Source organism: Netta rufina (assembly GCF_964035555.1).
Source record: "Netta rufina genome assembly, chromosome: 1".
NCBI classification, from domain to species: Eukaryota; Metazoa; Chordata; class Aves; order Anseriformes; family Anatidae; genus Netta; species Netta rufina.
In genome coordinates, this window is record NC_140123.1 from 175664111 (window position 1) to 175682234 (window position 18124).

General features: G+C 44.5%; 2 protein-coding genes across 2 annotated transcripts in view; one reads left to right on the forward strand and one right to left on the reverse strand.

The window, feature by feature from the left end:
* Nucleotides 1–14206, forward strand: part of PRICKLE1 (prickle planar cell polarity protein 1) — a 64417-nt gene extending 50211 nt beyond the window's left edge. The window contains exons 2-8 of the mRNA XM_084305977.1: nucleotides 4488–4667; nucleotides 6877–6990; nucleotides 7788–7925; nucleotides 8399–8602; nucleotides 9151–9337; nucleotides 9471–10334; nucleotides 11962–14206. Coding sequence (XP_084162103.1) covers nucleotides 4536–4667; nucleotides 6877–6990; nucleotides 7788–7925; nucleotides 8399–8602; nucleotides 9151–9337; nucleotides 9471–10334; nucleotides 11962–12818 — 2496 coding nt within the window. The 5' untranslated portion in view covers nucleotides 4488–4535 and the 3' untranslated portion in view covers nucleotides 12819–14206. The remainder of the gene's footprint in view (nucleotides 1–4487; nucleotides 4668–6876; nucleotides 6991–7787; nucleotides 7926–8398; nucleotides 8603–9150; nucleotides 9338–9470; nucleotides 10335–11961) is intronic.
* The window catches only part of PPHLN1 (periphilin 1), an 80637-nt gene continuing 71050 nt past the window's right edge, over nucleotides 8538–18124 (reverse strand). The window contains exon 10 of the mRNA XM_084305981.1: nucleotides 8538–8592. Coding sequence (XP_084162107.1) covers nucleotides 8545–8592 — 48 coding nt within the window. The 3' untranslated portion in view covers nucleotides 8538–8544. The remainder of the gene's footprint in view (nucleotides 8593–18124) is intronic.

Consider the following 18124-nt stretch of genomic DNA (forward strand, 5'->3'; position numbering starts at 1 on the left):
AAGGCGGGGGTTGTTCGGGAGCCAACAGGTGACGGGGTGAAACCTGAGCGCCCGTGGAAGTCTGGCTGCTGCTTAAAACGGAATTATAGAAAAAAAAAATAGAAAAATATCAATGGGGGTGCTGTAAAAGGCTGGGATCCTGTCTCGCTGGGGCCGTGCGGGACGCTTTAGGGAGCGGGGGGGGGATTCCCTGTGTGTCCACCCTGCCGTCGGGGGGCGTTGCGCGGGGCCCCGAAACAAGCAGGTGGCTGTCACCCGGCCAGCCCTGATAGGTGCGATATGTGCGATATGTGCGATATGTGCGATATGCATCTCGCGTCCCCTCCGGCCCCGGTAACAAGCTTTCTAACAAAAAAAGTCGTTAACCAATTTGCCTCGCAGGACGCAGGGAGGCGGCAGGGGGTGGGCAAGGAGCTGCGCCCCCCCTCTCCCCCCCCGGCTGGCACAGCCGGACCCCCTCCGGCCGGTGTGGGGTCGTGGTGGAGAGTAACAGCGAGGTGGAGACCCCTGGGCAAGGACAGCCTTGTCCCACTGAGAAATGGGTCCCCTGGTCTCAGAGGTATCCCCATGCAGCTTTTTGGGAGGTAGTATTTGAGCAGAGCTGAAGCCCCGAGACGTTGCACAGACTACAGAAGCAAAACTGGCTGCGCTATGGAGATGTCGTGGCACGAGTAGAAAGACCAGCTTTCTACCCTTCCCTTAGAAAGCATTTATTTTTTCAGCTGGTGTTTACATTCATCTGAATCCTCCTTAGGACGTGATCATTTCAAACAGCCTCACTTTGAAGGAGGAGTGCGGTGGGGGGGCAGGCAGGGAGGAAGGACCCCGTAGGCTGGAAACGCAAAACCAAATTGCACTCGAGCAGGAGAGGAAGGAGGACTTCCAGAGCAGTAATTGCTGAAATAGTTGGGCAAACAGCTTGCTGTTAAGCCACGCCGTTTTTAGAAACCTCTCTCTCAGCAACGCCACAATATTTGCAGCGCGGCCGTGTTGGTTTATGGTGTGGTGTCGGGCAGTTTATGGCTTGGTGTCAGTGCTGTGGTGGCGTTTTTCTCCCAAAGTGAGTGCTGTCCTTCGGGTTACCCCGTCTTGCTGGGATTTATGGACCTGGCTTTAAACGCTCCCAGTCACCTTGTGTGGGGAGGAGCACCCCCATGGCAAAGTCGCATCTCACAGTTAGAGCTCAGGTACATTTTTCCCTGATTCTCTACCAGCCGTACCATCAACCCACCCTGTGTCGTAGGGAAAATGAGCCTATGGGTCTGCGGTTCTCTCTCACACTGCCCAAAATGAATGGGTAAAAGGTGACCCAGGCAGATCAATCTTTGTGGAAAAGCTGCACTGTCTCTTATCTACTTCTGGAATTAGGCAGCTGTCCTGCCTTTACGTCCCTGTGGTATGCCTGCAATCCGAGCAGCACCCGGCACTGCTTCTTGCCGTATAGAAGTAGCACATAGCCTTCGTGTTCAGAAATCCTCAGGAAAGTTACCGGGTCTACATCCCTTCAGATTTTATTTTGAATTTTGTTTTTCCTTGTCAGCTGGAGAAATTAAGCCAGCAGAGTCAATCTTCGATCTAACAGAGAGCGACTCTCAACCTTGTTACGGATGCGATGCTGAGCATTTGCTGTGGTGTGAACAGGCTGGGGTGCACTTGAGGGCTGGCAAGGCTGAGTGTCTCTCTGGTGAAGCTTAATTTTGGGTTTGCTCCCGATGGCATGGCCGAGGTCACCCTGCCTACTAAAACGTTGACAGAGGTGTTTTGTCTGGTGACTCCTTTGATTCGTGGGTTTTCTGGCAGGAGTCGGTGCTTGAAAAGTGGCTGCTGGATCAGCAAGGTTCCCATGACACAAAGCCGCAGGAATTGGGAGCATCAGCTCAGACTTGTTAGCGGCACGTGATCGTGCACTGGCCATCCAGCACCTCAGCGGGGAAATTGCGAGGCAGTGCATCTGCTGCTAGGATCATGTCAGATGGGCATGGACTTCTCAGCCATGCCCATCGTGATGAAGGATTTTATTCTTCAGAATTACTTGGGTATAGATGATGTGGGACACCAGATGCTGACCCTGGCATCGCCGTCCTTCTGCAGCAGTCAGCACTGTCGCTTTTTTTGCTGTCAGGGATTTCTTATGGCTGTATTGCCCTGTCCCTCCACGCCCCAGCTTTCCACAGAGTAACAACGAACATACTGACGGCTGACTTCAGGCCCTGAAGGACATGGGCTGGGGGAGCAGTTGTGCACCGCTGACTGCCCCGTTATTTGTTTGTGAAGGAAGGGGGTCTGGTGTGCAGCAGGATGTCTGCCTGCACTTTAAATATACAGGATTGAGCCTTTAGGGGGTTGTTTTTTGATTCAGCTCATACGTTGCTTTCTCAGTAGACAATCCAGGACTTCCTGTCACTTTTCTACTAGTGAATAAGGCAACGCAAATCCTTTAATGTGACTGATCCACTAACACTGTCACGTCACTGACAGTGGATATTCGTACCCAGGGCTTTGGCTTCAACTCACTAACCAGCCGTGAGTGATTGGCACCTCTTTGAAATGACTGCGTTGAAAGGTCAGCGTCTGAGCAGCAGAAGAGCAAAATGAGGGAAAGGTCTCCTAGGGTAAAGCCAAAGGTGTTAGTGGGAGCGCGATCTACCTGTCTGTGGTGCTGTTAATATGCAGAATAACAAGTGTAGGGGGTTGGTTTCACTCGCCGTCCTTGGCAGGGACGTGTGGTGATGCTAAGCTACAAGTTGCTCTGTGAATCTTCAGTTGTTCACCTAGACTAAGGTTTCCAAAACTTGCCTGACATCTGAGAAGCTCTGTAAGAAGCAGCCTGTTCCTAAAGGGCGGGTTTGTGTGCCCCATAAAATACCAGTATTACAGTGCAGCTGTATTACAGTGCACTATAATACTGGTATTTTATGGGGCACACAAACCCCATACAGTGTAGCTATGCAAAATAATCGTAGTGTGTTGGCATCCTAGCAGCACACCAAAAATAGCACATACGTCTTCAAACCAAAAGTTTTGGAGCGAAGGTAACAAGTTACGCTTTTTGAGTGCTGGCCCAGTGGAGTAGTTAAGTAATCCCACCTCGTTTTATTGGGTGTGGGAACGTACAGACATACTGAAACCGGGGGCAGATAGAACATGTAATACCGAGTATCATCATTTCTCTGAGCTTATAACTTCATGTGCATGTGGCTGCTTTCTACTGAGCAGGTTTGGGTCTGCATGAGGCACCAGTTACCCAGCGTGGCACTTGCTGGGGCCTCGTGTAAAGGAGGAGAAGCCCCCGGTGTGCAGGGAGCAGGATGCCTGGGTACCAGGTCTGGTATTTTCCTTCCACCGGCGGTCCAGCAGCAGCTTGTTTCCTCTGATACGACAGAGATGGCATGGGACGCGCCTGGAGCTTTTAGGTTGCTCTCCCCTTTAGACCCAACAGCAAGGTTATTTGTGGAGGGGATGAGGGTTTTCTGCAGCTGCCCTGCAGCTCGGATCATGTGCTGCCACAACTGCATCCCAGTTTGGTGGACGGGTGGAGAAAACTGCCTGAAACGGGCAGCAGAGCGTGAAGGCAAGCTTGTTTCCACGCTCAGGTGTTCAGGATGTCTGTCCTGGCAGAACACATCCTCTCCGGTTTTGGCAGTCGGTATTTCACTGAAACTCCCGATCCGAATTTCCTAAGAACTCTTGTTTGAATTAATGTAAGATATTTATCTTAATAAGCATTTTACTGCAGAAAGCTGCGGATGTTGGTGAGAGCCGCCTTTGCCAGTTGTGACTCAAAATGATCCCACTGATATTAAGCTTTGTAGGCTTCATGAATCAACAGAAGCATCTCCCTGTAGGGTTTTAAATTAACAGAACAATCATGATGCATTTTACAGAGCCTAATCTGGCATAATTGGATTTCAGATATTTAACTGGACCAACACCCTTCCGCTCTGATACAGCTAAAACGAGGATCTCGGAGGAATCTAGCAGACATTCATTGCTTTATGCCTACCTTGTTAAAAACAGGATGCTACTTGCACAGCTGTCTTTCCCCACAGATTTCTTTAGGGTTTGATGAGCAGTTTTCGTGTCTTCTGTGCTACTAGATTAGTAGTGCCTTCGGATAGAGTTCATCTCATTTGTTTTATGAGCATTTACTCCATGAGTCTTTCCTATTTATGTGTACGTATAATCTGTAATGTCAGATGAGCAGAAATGTAAGAAGGTGAGCGTTAATGCTGAAACAGGTATCGGCTGCCAGGCGTGGTGATGGGTGTCTAGTTTGTTTTTTCTTGGGTAGGTGTGTGGTGGTTTTTGTGTGTTTTTGAGAGCTCATTGGAATACTTCTGAATTGCTTGTAGCAAGTTGTAATGATGCTCCGATAATCTGTGTTCTGGCCAGCACAAGGAACTCTAAACTGTTGTAAGATCATTTGCGCTGATAATTAGTTGTTGCGTGTTGAAGTTTATTAAAGCTCTCTTAATCTTTTCTTCCAGATCAATTGCTTGATGAGCTGCAGCTGAAATATTTAACACTTCACACTTATGCCCTTGGAGATGGAGCCCAAAGCTAACAACCTCGTTTTTGGGTGTCAGCGAAGCTCAACGTCTGATGATGACTCTGGCTGTGCCTTGGAAGAATATGCCTGGGTCCCCCCAGGCCTTAGACCAGAGCAGGTACTGCCTGTGGTTCTGCATTATTAAAATAAGCCCCATACAGACTGTCTAAGGGAGCGATAGCAAGCCTTACTGAATCCTTGTAATATAAAACTCAAATTCACCTAGAACCCTTCACCTCGTTTTGTTTCCTATTCCAATGAGGCTGCCCCAAGGGAACTTAATATCCTCAGCATTGAGGAGTTTATATTCCCCAAGATTTTTCAATAAATACATGCCACAGAGGTATGTATTGTCAAATCTAAAAGTAGCAGGGAATTTTGCTTTCTCTCTGAAGCAAGCTGTTAGGTTTAATTGAAGCTCGTGGCACGGTGCTGTTTGTACAGGCGCAGTTAAGCAGTGACCATCTCTTTAAATAATTGGGCATTTGACATCAGGAACGCTGCTGCAGCATACATAATGAAGGCATTCTGTCACTGTGACAATTACTAATGTGCTTAACGCTTGTTTAAGTGGCGGTGTGCCTGCCATTTGTTCATACCAGCTTCTCCTCTGCCTTCCCTGCAGCCAGCACTGTGGGCTGGTTGAGCTGTTCCTCCCCCTCTCCCTTTTCTTTATCCACTACATCACAATGCAGTGGAAATAGGTGAAATTGCTGATGAGAGAGCTGCTCTAGGAAACCAAATCTAGACATATTCGTCTACTTGATGTTGTTATAACTGTACCGAAGCTGTGCATTCCCCAACACCCAGAACTGGGGTGTCCGTGCTGAAGTGGCTGAGACTTCCCTAGCACTAGAAGACTTCCTAGAGGAGGCAGAGCTGCTCTCGGCCAGCTGGCAAGTTATTGCAGTCCATAGTTATGGGGGTGCAAAAGATGCATCCTTCTTGTGGTGCAGAGATTTTTCGTAGTTGTGAATAAAGTCATGTCAGCAGGAACGGCAAATAACGGGCTATTTTTAGGGAAATTCTTTTTATTGCTTGCTTAAGCATATATATGAATCCCGATGAATCAGACCTTAAGGCAACCAGCAAGCTAATGTTCTGTCAGAACAATTAAGTAAATTCCATAAAATATCCCCATAATCAAGCTAGCTCAAACTCATTAAAGATTTCTTTTTTCGAAGAAGAATGACTTAATTTGAGAACAGGGCAATAAACTGAGAGAAGGGCATAAAGTGTCTTTCAGGCTTAACTTTGTACTGCGTGTCGTTATCTTTTCCTGCAGCTTCTTGAAGCGCAATCAGTACTAAGAGGACTTCTGATGTTTAAATTTTGGTTAAATGAAAGCCAAATAATGTTTCATACAACCTTTCCCATATAATTTTGATTGCTTCCTGACTGATTGCTGCCTCTTTTTCATCTGTCTCGCACAGTAATAAGCTGTTGACCTAAGCATTATTTAAATCTGGATGGCAAGTAATATTTTTTGCCAATAGTCGGCTCTTATTTACAGCCCCAGGCCTCGTGACAAGCTGGAAACTGCATAGGAAAAACAATAAATCTGAAGCTGTTCCACAAAAATATTTTTTGCCACCGGGCTTTGTCATAGCATTCATTACAGTTTTCCTGTCATAATTTGCTTCTGGGGGGAAAAAAAAAAAAAGAGTGAAGATTGATAGGTGTGTACACCCAATATTGATTTCTTTATCAAAAACACGCAGCCCATGAAAATTTCATAGTTCATTTGCATCCGACTGAAATGTGCCTGGATCCAGCCTTCTCCCACGGGAAGGATGTTTCCACCTTCTTACCAAAGGCCACATGGAAGCAATGAAAGCTGATGCTCTGGGTGAACCTGATCAGCGGGAGGCTACAAAACAGCTTTTGTCTCAACAATGTGTAAAATGCACAGAGCAAATTAAATTTGTTTACACAGCGCCTGTTTTCTGGAAAGCGTCGTGCCTTGTGTGGTAAATTGTAGAGGGAAACTTGGAATTTCAGCTGGGCTGTTGACCAGCCCTGAAGGGGGTGGGAATAATGAGAACATTAAATGTGCATAATTTACGATACCCCCTAATTGTCACTGCAAATTGCATTCCAGAAAAGCAATTCAGCAGCTTGGTGCTAGTTTTATCAGAGACGAGCCAGGTTTGCTGAGTTGGTTCATCTGGGCCTCGTATTTTCAGCACAAATCCTGTCACAGGTCTAATGTAGCATAGCCTCCTTCCTTTGTAAGTGGGACTTGAGATAAAACAGTAGCCGAAGGTCGCGTGCGGTGCTCGGGTGATGTGTGTCTCCTGGTCTGACTTCACGTTGCTCCCGTGCAGGTACAGCTGTATTTTGCCTGCCTGCCAGAGGAAAAGGTCCCTTACGTGAACAGCCCTGGAGAGAAGCACAGAATTAAACAGCTCCTCTATCAGCTGCCACCCCATGATAACGAGGTAACCGGGGAGCCTGGGGGTGCACGGTCAGGATATAGGTCTCTCTCACCTCCTCTGTGTGAGTTACCTTCCTGCGTGTTTGTTACAAGCCTAAAACACGGCTTGTGCTGGCATCTGACCTGTGCACCAGCCCGGCGCGTACACTGAACCCATTGTCTAGCTCTGCATTTCGCTGCTGTGCAGATAAGAGCTGTCTGGAAGGACACTGCCTTTTCTTGTCAGGAAGGTTGGTGTCACTGCAATAAACTTAACACAAGTCGGTTTTATAGTGTTTGCAGCCACCCACCAATTACCAGGAGCCTACAAATTCCTGGGATTTCATTGTAGCACACAAAAAGGATGCTTTGTGATAGTAAAAGGTTTGCATCTCAGATATGCAGTGTAATTTGGAGTAGAAGTGGAAATAACAAACAAACTCTTTGTAAGAAAAGGAGGCGGGGGTGTCAATGCTTAAGATCTTGTGTACTGCAATATTTAGTGCAGGCACTTTACCATAAATCTAAAGGATAGTGTTATGGATGAACCTGATTTAGGTTCATTCCATTATTATGGAATTGCCTTTTAAAAATGTTATTCCTTGCCTGGACAACGTTTTAGTTTGCAAAACCTCTCTATACTAGGCTTGTATTGTGCCATATTAACTAAATATTAAAGCTGTAGAGAAGACAAGCTAGAGAAGTTTAATGATGATTGCCAGCATGCCTGAAAAATTTCTTGCATATTATGTGCTTGCTCATTGCGATGTTATTTTAAAAGCTCGGTACCTAAAGAAAGTTATTCTGTGTTTTCACTGGAAGGTGCGATACTGCCAGTCTTTAAGCGAAGAAGAAAAGAAGGAGCTGCAGATGTTCAGTTCCCAGCGCAAAAAGGAGGCGCTCGGCCGAGGCACTATTAAACTCCTCTCGAGAGCAGTGATGCATGCTGTCTGTGAACAGGTAACGCCACTGGTGCCCCGAGCCAAGCGGCGGACTCAGTAATATCTCAATATTAAATGTAGGCTTATTTCTGTCTACACCTGAGCATACATATATATAAAGAGGGTATTTGTGAAACTGCATACGAATAGGAAGAAGGTAGCACTTGCTTAAGGAAAACAACCTTTGATACTAGCAATGAACTGAATCTTTGACATATTTGCTACTGTTGTTGACTCGTACTAACTTATATTAAAATAATGACAAGTGAAAAACAGGCATCCCTTTCAAAACGTTATAATAAACTTCTATTCACACAAGTTTTGTTGATGCACAGAATTGTCTAGCCCAAGTTTGAAAATATATTTTTTTCCCTTCATGTCAAATTTTGGAATAAAACCTTCACGTTGGGTTTGGTGTTTTAATTTAGTTTAAATGCCAGAAGCTAGCGGTCTGTGATATGAAGTATGTTCTCTTTCTCTTCTTGTTCCTAGTGTGGTACAAAAGTAAACGGCGGCGAAGTTGCAGTTTTTGCCTCGAGAGCTGGCCCTGGTGTGTGCTGGCATCCATCGTGTTTTGTATGCTTCACGTGTAATGAGCTTCTCGTTGACCTTATCTACTTCTACCAAGATGGAAAAATTCACTGCGGCAGACACCACGCTGAACTTCTGAAGCCTCGATGTTCAGCCTGTGATGAGGTAAAATTTACATTTTACAGCCAAACCACCACCCATCATTGTTCAGCTAACAAACTGCATCGCTTGCCTGGGCAATTACTGAAGGCAGATGCATTCCTTCAAGCAGTAAGGACTGTCCTGCATAGATGTGTTTGAAAGCGGAGGGGTGTGCCATTTCTTGTCAGAACAGCAATACAACAAGCAGTGTGATTGAATTTAGAAAACAGGTACCTGTTTGTATTTAGAATGGAATCTCGTAGATTAAATTAAAACAAGAATCTGTACAAATATTCCAAAATATCGTAACATCAGCTTCTTTGTTGAGTTCTTACCTTCTTTTTTTTTTTTTTTCTTTAAAAAGTATTTTTTTCTTCTTTTTTTGCTGTTTAAGAAAATATCAGAATGCCACAGTTGTTATAGGCAATTGTCATTTTAGCTTTGTACTCAAAAGCCAGCTAAACAAAAAATAAATAAGCATGTTAACTGCACAAACAGGATATTTTGTTTGTTCTAAGTCCCAAGGGGATGTTTTGTCCACTTAACTAAGAGTTCGCTTTTCTCTCCGAAAGATCATTTTTGCCGATGAGTGCACAGAAGCTGAGGGTCGCCACTGGCACATGAAACACTTCTGTTGCCTCGAGTGTGAGACGATCCTGGGAGGCCAGAGGTACATCATGAAGGACGGGCGACCCTTCTGCTGTAACTGTTTCGAATCGCTTTACGCGGAATACTGTGAGACTTGCGGGGAGCACATTGGTAAGTATGTCCTTTATAACTTACAAATTAAGGGAAAGCCAATTTATGGAAAAAAAAAATCACATTCCAGAAGTGTGAATTCTGCAAGTAGTTTTTGAGAGAACCCAAAGCATTGTTTGTTCTCCTTTTCCAGGTGTTGACCATGCCCAGATGACCTACGATGGACAGCACTGGCATGCTACGGAGGCTTGCTTTTCTTGTGCTCAGTGCAAGACCTCTTTGCTTGGCTGCCCTTTCCTTCCGAAGCAAGGGCAGATCTACTGCTCAAAAACCTGCAGCTTGGGTGAGGATGTTCACGCCTCCGACTCTTCTGACTCCGCGTTTCAGTCTGCTCGATCGAGAGACTCCAGGAGGAGCATTCGCATGGGCAAGAGCAGCCGCTCGGCTGACCAGTGCCGCCAGTCTCTCCTCCTGTCGCCAGCCCTCAATTACAAGTTTCCTGGTCTGTCAGGCAACGCCGATGATACTCTTTCTCGCAAGCTGGATGACTTAAGCCTTTCAAGGGAAGAGGCCAGCTTTGTTAATGAAGACTTCTGGAAAGGAAGAGTGGAGCAAGAAATGCCCGAGGACCCTGAAGAATGGGCCGAACACGAAGACTACATGACTCAGCTCCTTCTGAAGTTTGGTGATAAAAGCCTCTTCCAGCAACCTGCTGAGGTAGACATTAGATCAAGCGACCACTGGATTTCTGACAGCATTGTCAAGAGCAAGTTGGACTTGAAAAAAAATAACCCAAGCCTAGCAAGTAAGAAGTATCAATCAGACATGTACTGGGCCCAGTCCCAGGATGGCCTGGGTGACTCCGCATATGGCAGCCATCCGGGTCCTGCCAGCAGCAGGAAGATCCAGGAGCTAGACATGGAGCACGGGGCATCGGGATACAAACATGACCAAACACCATGGTACGGAGGGTCACTGGAATGTTTGTCTGATCTGAAACAGCAAGAACAAAGCGTTCGAGACTCGATGGATTCTTTGGCTTTGTCCAACATAACAGGTAATGGGGGGAAATTGCATGGCTTTGATGCAGAGGTCAACCAAAGCATGGATGTTGTAGTACTTTGAACTAAGACTGGTCATATTTGTGATTCTTTTAAAAAGCTTTCACAGCAGGAGATGCATTATATGTTTGATACGCTTTTATCAAGCACATAATTCTTCCATGAGATACACATCTGCTATTTAAATTCTTTTCCTTTTGAATTCTTTTCTTTGCTTGTAACAATAACAACAAAAAACACAACAAAACATGATATCAAACTGAGTAAGAATGTTCTCGAACTATTCATTTGTTATATACAAACCACAACCTCAAGCAAATTCTGTACCGTAAGTACAAGAAGTTTCATTCTATACTAGGATCGTATTGAAGATAATCCGCAAAACACTGTAGATAGTTTCCTGATTTGCTTGTAAAAATATGTAGAAAATCTGAAAGGATGGCAACATTCTTAGCCTTAGGAAATGAGGTTTATGAGATTATCTTTCTCTGTTGACTAAAGAGAAACTGATAATCCACTTCTGTGAACCTCCTTGTCAAACATGATTGAAATTAGCCAAAAGGATAAACGTCAGATATGCAAGTGCATCTGCGTTGTTAACCTCCCATTCCTATTCCCTACCACGAGAAAAAAAAAAAAAAAGCAGAGAATTAGCTAAGAGAGACACATTTTAAAAGTTGTCCTATCTTCTTCTCCATTCCTTTCATTCTAGCACGAAATACTCTAGCTCCTTGCATAGCTCAGAAGCAGCCACACGCTGCACTGCCCATGCAGTAAAGCAGGAACTGATGAGGGGAGCTTGGTTCAGGGGGTATGGAAGGAGGAGGAACCAGAGGTACTGCACCTGGGAGGGTCATAGGGCAGATGAAGCCCTTGTTCTGGGAATGAACGGTCATTTGACACAAACCTGAAGTAAACCAGGCCAGCTTACTGTTAACATTTTATGAGTAAAGATCCTTCTTTGAGAGGAAGTGATCCTAGGTTTCCTGTAGCAACAGCTGGAATATTGAACTTAGCAATATGAGAAGCACAGAATATTTTAGCTTTAAAAATGGCAAGCATGGATCGTAGAGTAATTTAAAGTAATTCTTTTCTTAGTGGCTTAGCTTCATGTGTGTTTTAGCTGTTTAAATATTTTAAATTAATTAAACTTTTTACATTCTCAGTATCCTAATGTTAGCTAGTTCTTAAATGTTTGAAGTAAAACAACAAAGCTTATTGTTACGTGAAGCTAGTCCTTTTGGTAATAGTTTCAAAGAGCAGAATTGGAGCAGCTGAGGCTGGCAGGCCCTCAGGAGCCCACCTGCCCCAGCCCCTGCCCAAGCAGGGACACCCAGAGCAGGCTGCCCAGGGCCACGTCCAGGTGGTTTTAGAGGATCCCCAAGGAGGAGACCCCACAGCCTCTCTGGGCAGCCTGTGCCAGTGCTCAGGCACCCACCCAGCACAGCAGTGCTGCCTGGTGCTCAGGGGGAGCCTCCTGTGCTCCAGTTTGTGCCCAGTGCCTAACACTTTAAGGTCTGCTTTCATGAAAACAAATGTTTTTAACGTTTCATTGCATTACCTCTCTCTCTCTTCAAGGCGCTTCTAATTCTCCTTTTCCTTCTTTCTCAACTCCCACCCCAGGGGCTTCAATGGATGGAGAAGGCAAGCCACGGACATCTCTCTATTCTTTGCAAACTTTCCAAGAACTGGAGGTAGAGGACTGTGAGAAGATGAGCAACATGGGAACTCTCAATTCTTCCATGCTCCACCGGAGCACAGAGTCCTTGAAGAGTCTGAGCTCAGAGTTGTGCCAGGAAAAAGCGTTACCAGAGGAGAAGCCAGTGCACATGCCTGTACTGAGAAGATCTAAATCCCAGTCTAGACCACAGCAAGTGAAGTTTTCAGATGATGTTATTGATAATGGCAGTTACGAGAATGTTGAAATTCGACAGCCTCCAATGAGTGAAAGGACTCGTAGGCGTGTTTACCACTTCGAAGAGCGCGGAAGTCGGCCTTCTCACCATCGCCGAAGAAGTAGGAAATCTCGTTCAGATAACGCACTTAATTTGGCCACAGAAAGAAGATGCTCTCCAAAAGAGAGATTTCGCTATTACTCTCCTCAGGATCATGAAAAATTTATTCAGAACAAAAGCTCGCGTGAGTTTCGGGCATATATTCAGAACGCGGAGCTGTACGGCCAGTACGCCCACACGAGTTCTGATTATGCACTGCGGAATCAGGTGGTTGATAAATTTTTTGGATTATATGGTGATGAAGATGACTCCTGGTGTTCGACTTCATCCTCATCATCTGATTCTGAAGAGGAAGGGTATTTCCTGGGACAGCCAATTCCACAGCCGCGCTCGCTGAGATACCCATACTATACAGACGACCTTTCTGGTCAAACTACTGCGTTATCTAGTTCTCAGTTTGGACAAAGGACAACCAAATCAAAGAAGAAGAGGGGACACAAAGGGAAAAACTGCATCATTTCTTAATTTGTTTTAACGGTTGGGAAGACCAGTCAACTCTCTAGCTACAGTTGGAACCACGTCCTTTTATATTAATAATTGTACTTAGGCAAGTTGCTGAGGTTCTTAACGCTTTGCCAGTGTAAATGATAACTCTACCCGAGTTTACATTGTAAAAATAACATTCAGAAATGTCACTATGCCAAATGATGACCTGTTCAGATATTGCTAGGTTTACACGTTTGAGCTGTCAAAATACTGTTATTGCAGTTCTTGATACAGACTTTTCGTAGACATTTATTTCATGCTCTCTATTCACCTGTGTTCAGTTATCTGAGAGAGGGGAGTCAACGAAGATCAATAAATAAACCTGTCAGTCTTGTACTGTAGCTGTACCCACAGAGGGTGAACCTCAACTCTTTCCTCTTCTCTCCAATGAAAAGGTGACTCTATGTCATGTCCTTTCTTCACTGACAAAACTGATTCTTCCTTCCTTGAAGTTTCCCTACAAAAACTGGAACTTTTTTTTTTTTTTTTTAAATTTGGGAAAATGCTGCTTTTCCAAAGAGTCCACTAGTAAGAAGGCAAAAATCAGAATGTGGGAGCTGAAATGCTTGAGGCCTTGATATATCCTAAAGCAGCACTAAGTGGTTTACACATTTAACTTCCAAGTTTTTCCTTTTGTTTTTATTTTTTTGAAAGAACTCCATCCTGTGTAAGCTTTTTTTTTTTTTTGTGCCTGTTTAAAGGAAGGTATTAATTCAGCTTTTGGAATTGGACCTGACTGCCAGTTGAGTACAATGAGTAGTGATGGTTTTTATGTCATTTCCTCCACTCCACTGCATTGAAAGAGAAAGGTACAAATGCTGGAATCCTTTGCTCAGGCACGTAACCCCATTTAAGTCAATGAATCTACTTACATAACAAATACTTTCGTAAGGGCTTAAAGGATTAGGCTCCAGAATTGTGTCTTTTCAAATGTATTATCCAGGTTTTAAAATGTATTAGCTGCAATTCTAAATCAAAAAAAAAAATAATGATATTTATAACGTAGTATTTCATAGGCTTAAATGTATTCATAATTTAACAGTGCAAATACTAATGTACATATTGTACAGTTAAAATTTTAAAAGCTGAATATTTTTATATCCCTGAATTTGAAGAAGTTTGTTACAATACCAAACTAGATTTGTTAGGGGTTGAACAGCAGCATTATGGATGAAATATTGCTTGTATTTTAGTCAGGGGGTTTAAAAATATTGAAAAATGTTTAGTGCAAAACAGCTTAATTTTGTCTACTAGGTATTGAAAGCTCTGTATGCATGGTGGGGCTATGTAAATACTCTCTAACCTATGGCCCTCTTAATCTTGCAAGTGTTATTTATGGGTCAAGCAAAATGTAAACTATATAAATGTAAAAATCACACAAGCCTGGAATATATCAGTACAACAAACATGCAACTCCTGTGGATGTGGATTTCTTTCTTATTACTCCCCTCCTTTCCCAAAAAGCGTTCCTCATGTTCACCTACAGCACGGCAGAGAGAGGTGAGGTGGTTCTAGAAGGCAAGGGGGCCGAGCATGTAATCGAGTTGCCTTGAACTCAGGTGGAGAGCAGGAGCTATTTCACACTAAATTAAGTTTATCAGTGTTTTAAGCGTTTCTGCACTTTAGAGCAGAATGTTTTTACTGGAATTAATGCAGACACCTGCGACTTAAAATAATGAATAGTAAAACCGTAGGCTTTCTGCTCAGCTGAACAATGGTAATTAACGAAGTAACAGGTACTTACAGGTATAAAAGGCCTGACCAAATGAACTGTTTGCCATTTCTGAGGCCGTAACTTCTTGAAACGGAGAGGACCTAGACCTAAGGGATGGAAGGCACATGGGTAGCGCTCACACCAAATAAAAGGAAGCTCTTGCTAAGGCCAAGTCAAAATAGCAGTTTCTGGCTGATATTTTCAGGGTAAAATAAGCAATAGATCCTTTACTCCCAGAGGTGGTATTCACCATATAAGTCACTTTTCTAGTACAAACAAGTCTTGTGTACATGAAAGCTGATCAAAGCAGTATCATGCAGCATCGTATGGGCCAATGGGTGGCGCGTGGGCTGCTTCCAGCTGGCAGGCTGCCCTGGTGGCTTAGGCAGTATTTGCTTTCCTAGCAGCTAAATGCCTGTTGTGCTTAACAGGCCAACAGCCAGCCTGCGAGGCCTTCGGAGGCTTGAGAAGAGAAACTGCCTTGTTAATGCCTTGCTTGGGATACCCAAATAGCGACTGGGACTTTCCGTTCCTAACTGCATTTCCAGATACAGGGAACCAGGACTCTGAAACAAGCTCTGCTGCTGCTGCTGGGTCCACTTTGGAGTAAGTGGCTCATGCAGAGACATCCCCACCACTCCGTCTACCGATCCTACACCATCTAAGGATGCAGCACGTGCCCGCCCCCAAAGTGCAAAGGCTTATGGCATATTAGATGATAAACATTTTCCCATAGATCATTGAATAGTTGTTTAAAAAAAGTTAACAAGCAACAGTCACAGCCCTAGTACCCTTTATAAGCTATCTTCAGAGCATTAGCTTGCACAGCACCTCCCTCTAAACCTCCAAATAAGTGAGCTGAAAGGTAACTCTCTTCCCCTTCCCCTTCATAAAACAAACAAACCAACCAAGGATAACTTTGGACTAAAGGTGTCATTGCTGGGGCAGTGTAAGCGCTGCTCTCACAAAGGCTCCTGGTACTTTAAAATGAGTGATGTAACTAATGATGCTTCCCCACTTCCCACCACTCTTTGTTATTATTATTTCTCATCTGGAAGCTTTGGAAGTGGATAGAGGCCTTTTCTCGGGCTCAGTTTTACTCAAAAAAAAAATAATAATAAATAAATAGAGGCACATCTGTGCAAGAGGAAGTATGTGTGTGCACGGAGCGGGGTGAAGCAAACCTTTGTTTGTATTATGCAGTGCTGCTCTTTGGCTAACCAGCCAGCAGCAATTCTTTCCAGCCCAAGGCAAGAGCCGTGAACTCTTTTCCCTGGTGAGCACACCTCGTCAGGGAGGGTAAGGCTGCACCGCACGGTGCCCAGGGCAGCAGTGCTGCAGTGTGGTTGCCTTCCCCTGGGTCAGCAACTCCTTCAGAGCTCGTCCAGCCCTCTCTGCTGTAAGGCACAAAGCTCTCCCTTGCCTCTCCTAGGCTGCAGGACCACAAGTAATTAAGAACATGAGAAACATTCAGAAAGCCGTGTTTTGCTGAGGACTGGAACACAGAGACGTTCACGGCAGGTGAAGAATAAGAAGTGCTTGCACCCACGCTTAATGAAACGGGGGTTAGCGTTTTGTAATTCCATCCACCTGAAATATTATTCGCTAAGTTGAAGATGGCTACACAACGTTTTAGGTTTTTCAGCGTAACATAAAAGATTTCTATTTCACCCAAACTGTAAATTCTACTTTGTGTTATTAGAAGGGGTGTGATATTCCAAGAGGAGCTCACACCTTCACAATAGATAGTGAGAAACGTTAGGGCCATACATTACCCTCATCCCCACCAAAAGAGGAAATCCTGCACAAAAAGCACGGTCACAAGGAAGCAGTTCTTCATGGGGAGCATTAACTCCTCTTCTATTCGTTGTGATTCATTGCCGATCTTCACCCTAACTGCTTAAGTTGTCACCCAAAGCTGCCAACTCACCACTGAGATTGCTCCAGTCTCAGCAGATAACACTGAACGTCCACGCTTCATTCTTCATTCCTTCCCTTTCCTTTTCCCCTTTCAAAGGGCATCTGCACACTGATGGGTGCGAGGAGTATGTTTTGCTTTCAGCAGCTCCTAACGCGACAAAGGAAGATTCCTGCAGCACAGCATCCGGCTCCTTCCACCACTGGTCTTCCTGCCCCTTTCCAGCAGCCCCACTGAGGCTGTACACGAGACCCAGGACAACTTGCACATTGCTATAAAATCAAATTCCAAGTATTCATTTCTACAGGAAGCAAGAGTAAAAGCCATGTATCTTGCCCAAGTGAAGTGGCGTAACATTTTACTTACATCAACATGAAGAGTACATCACAGAAGGTCAGACACGAGCATTCAACGTAATGACAAGTACTAAACAGGGAAAAACCAGTTACTCATCACCCATGAATGTGAATTAAACCTTTCATAGAAATAGCATTTATTTAAAAAAATCAGAAGTCTCCTCAGTTTATGAGCAAAATTTAATCCATTAAAAATAATAATACGCTAAGGACACCCTAAATACCTTACTGACCTATCAGCTCACCACAACATCACAGGAGTATTGGGGGCGTAGGTGTCACTTTTTAGAAAGACACCTGAAAAATCAGCCACTTTTAGAAACCTGATTAAATTTCACTAGGAGAACGAAGGAGACTCCTAACACCATGTACAATAACAAACTTTTTAAATCAAAAATATATTAATCATGATCTCAGCTTTTTTTTTTCTTTAGTGTTTCTTACCCCAAAGCAGAAACTGCGCTGTAACACCCTGAAGCCTGACCTGCCCACGGGCAAGCAGCGAAGCCCTGACGGTTACACTCCTGTCTCAGCAACGTGATGTACATTTGCCTGTGGCTTCCTGACTGCTCCTGGCAAGCCCGGCTGTTGCCAGAAGGGGTGGCTGAGGTCTAGCTCCTGCCCCACACCACGTTGCCTTTCCTGCCCCTCTCCCACCCACAGTTAGCACCCAGGAGGCTCGCTTTACCTCCCCCAGCGGCTGCACAGCTCCCAGCGGGGTAAGCTGCAGGTCACCCCCTTTGAGCAATGTGAACACTTCAGAAACCCAACGAAAGCTAACTGCAAAACCACACCCAGCTGACATTAAAACTAATCGGGCATCTCAGGCATCTGATGTAACATAGACATTTAACGCACCGTATCAGGATTTGCATGTGCTAGATGCTGTGATATATACAGCACCTTGGACATGCAAAATCCCTGCCATTTTATTTACTTTCTTGCAAAGCATTCCCCTGAAACCTTAGGAGCTACTTGATAAGGGGCTGAATTCAGAGACTTTTTCATTTAATACCGTGCACTTCGGGAAGGGAGAGCTTTAGTCGCTTGTCCTGGTACAGAGTTTCAAGTTTCTAAATACAAATGTATACAAAACACTCATGTTTACCTCTTTGTGATTATGATTCAGTTCACCCTTCCCCAAACATTCATAAAAAACAAGATCTCATTAAATGAACACAAATCAACAGCCAGGATACCACCAGTGAATCCTAAATTATGTTTCACCTCTAAAATGTCACCACATAGCACTGGCAGCCTCCTGACTCTAACTCAACCATTTCTCCCCAGCTACCAG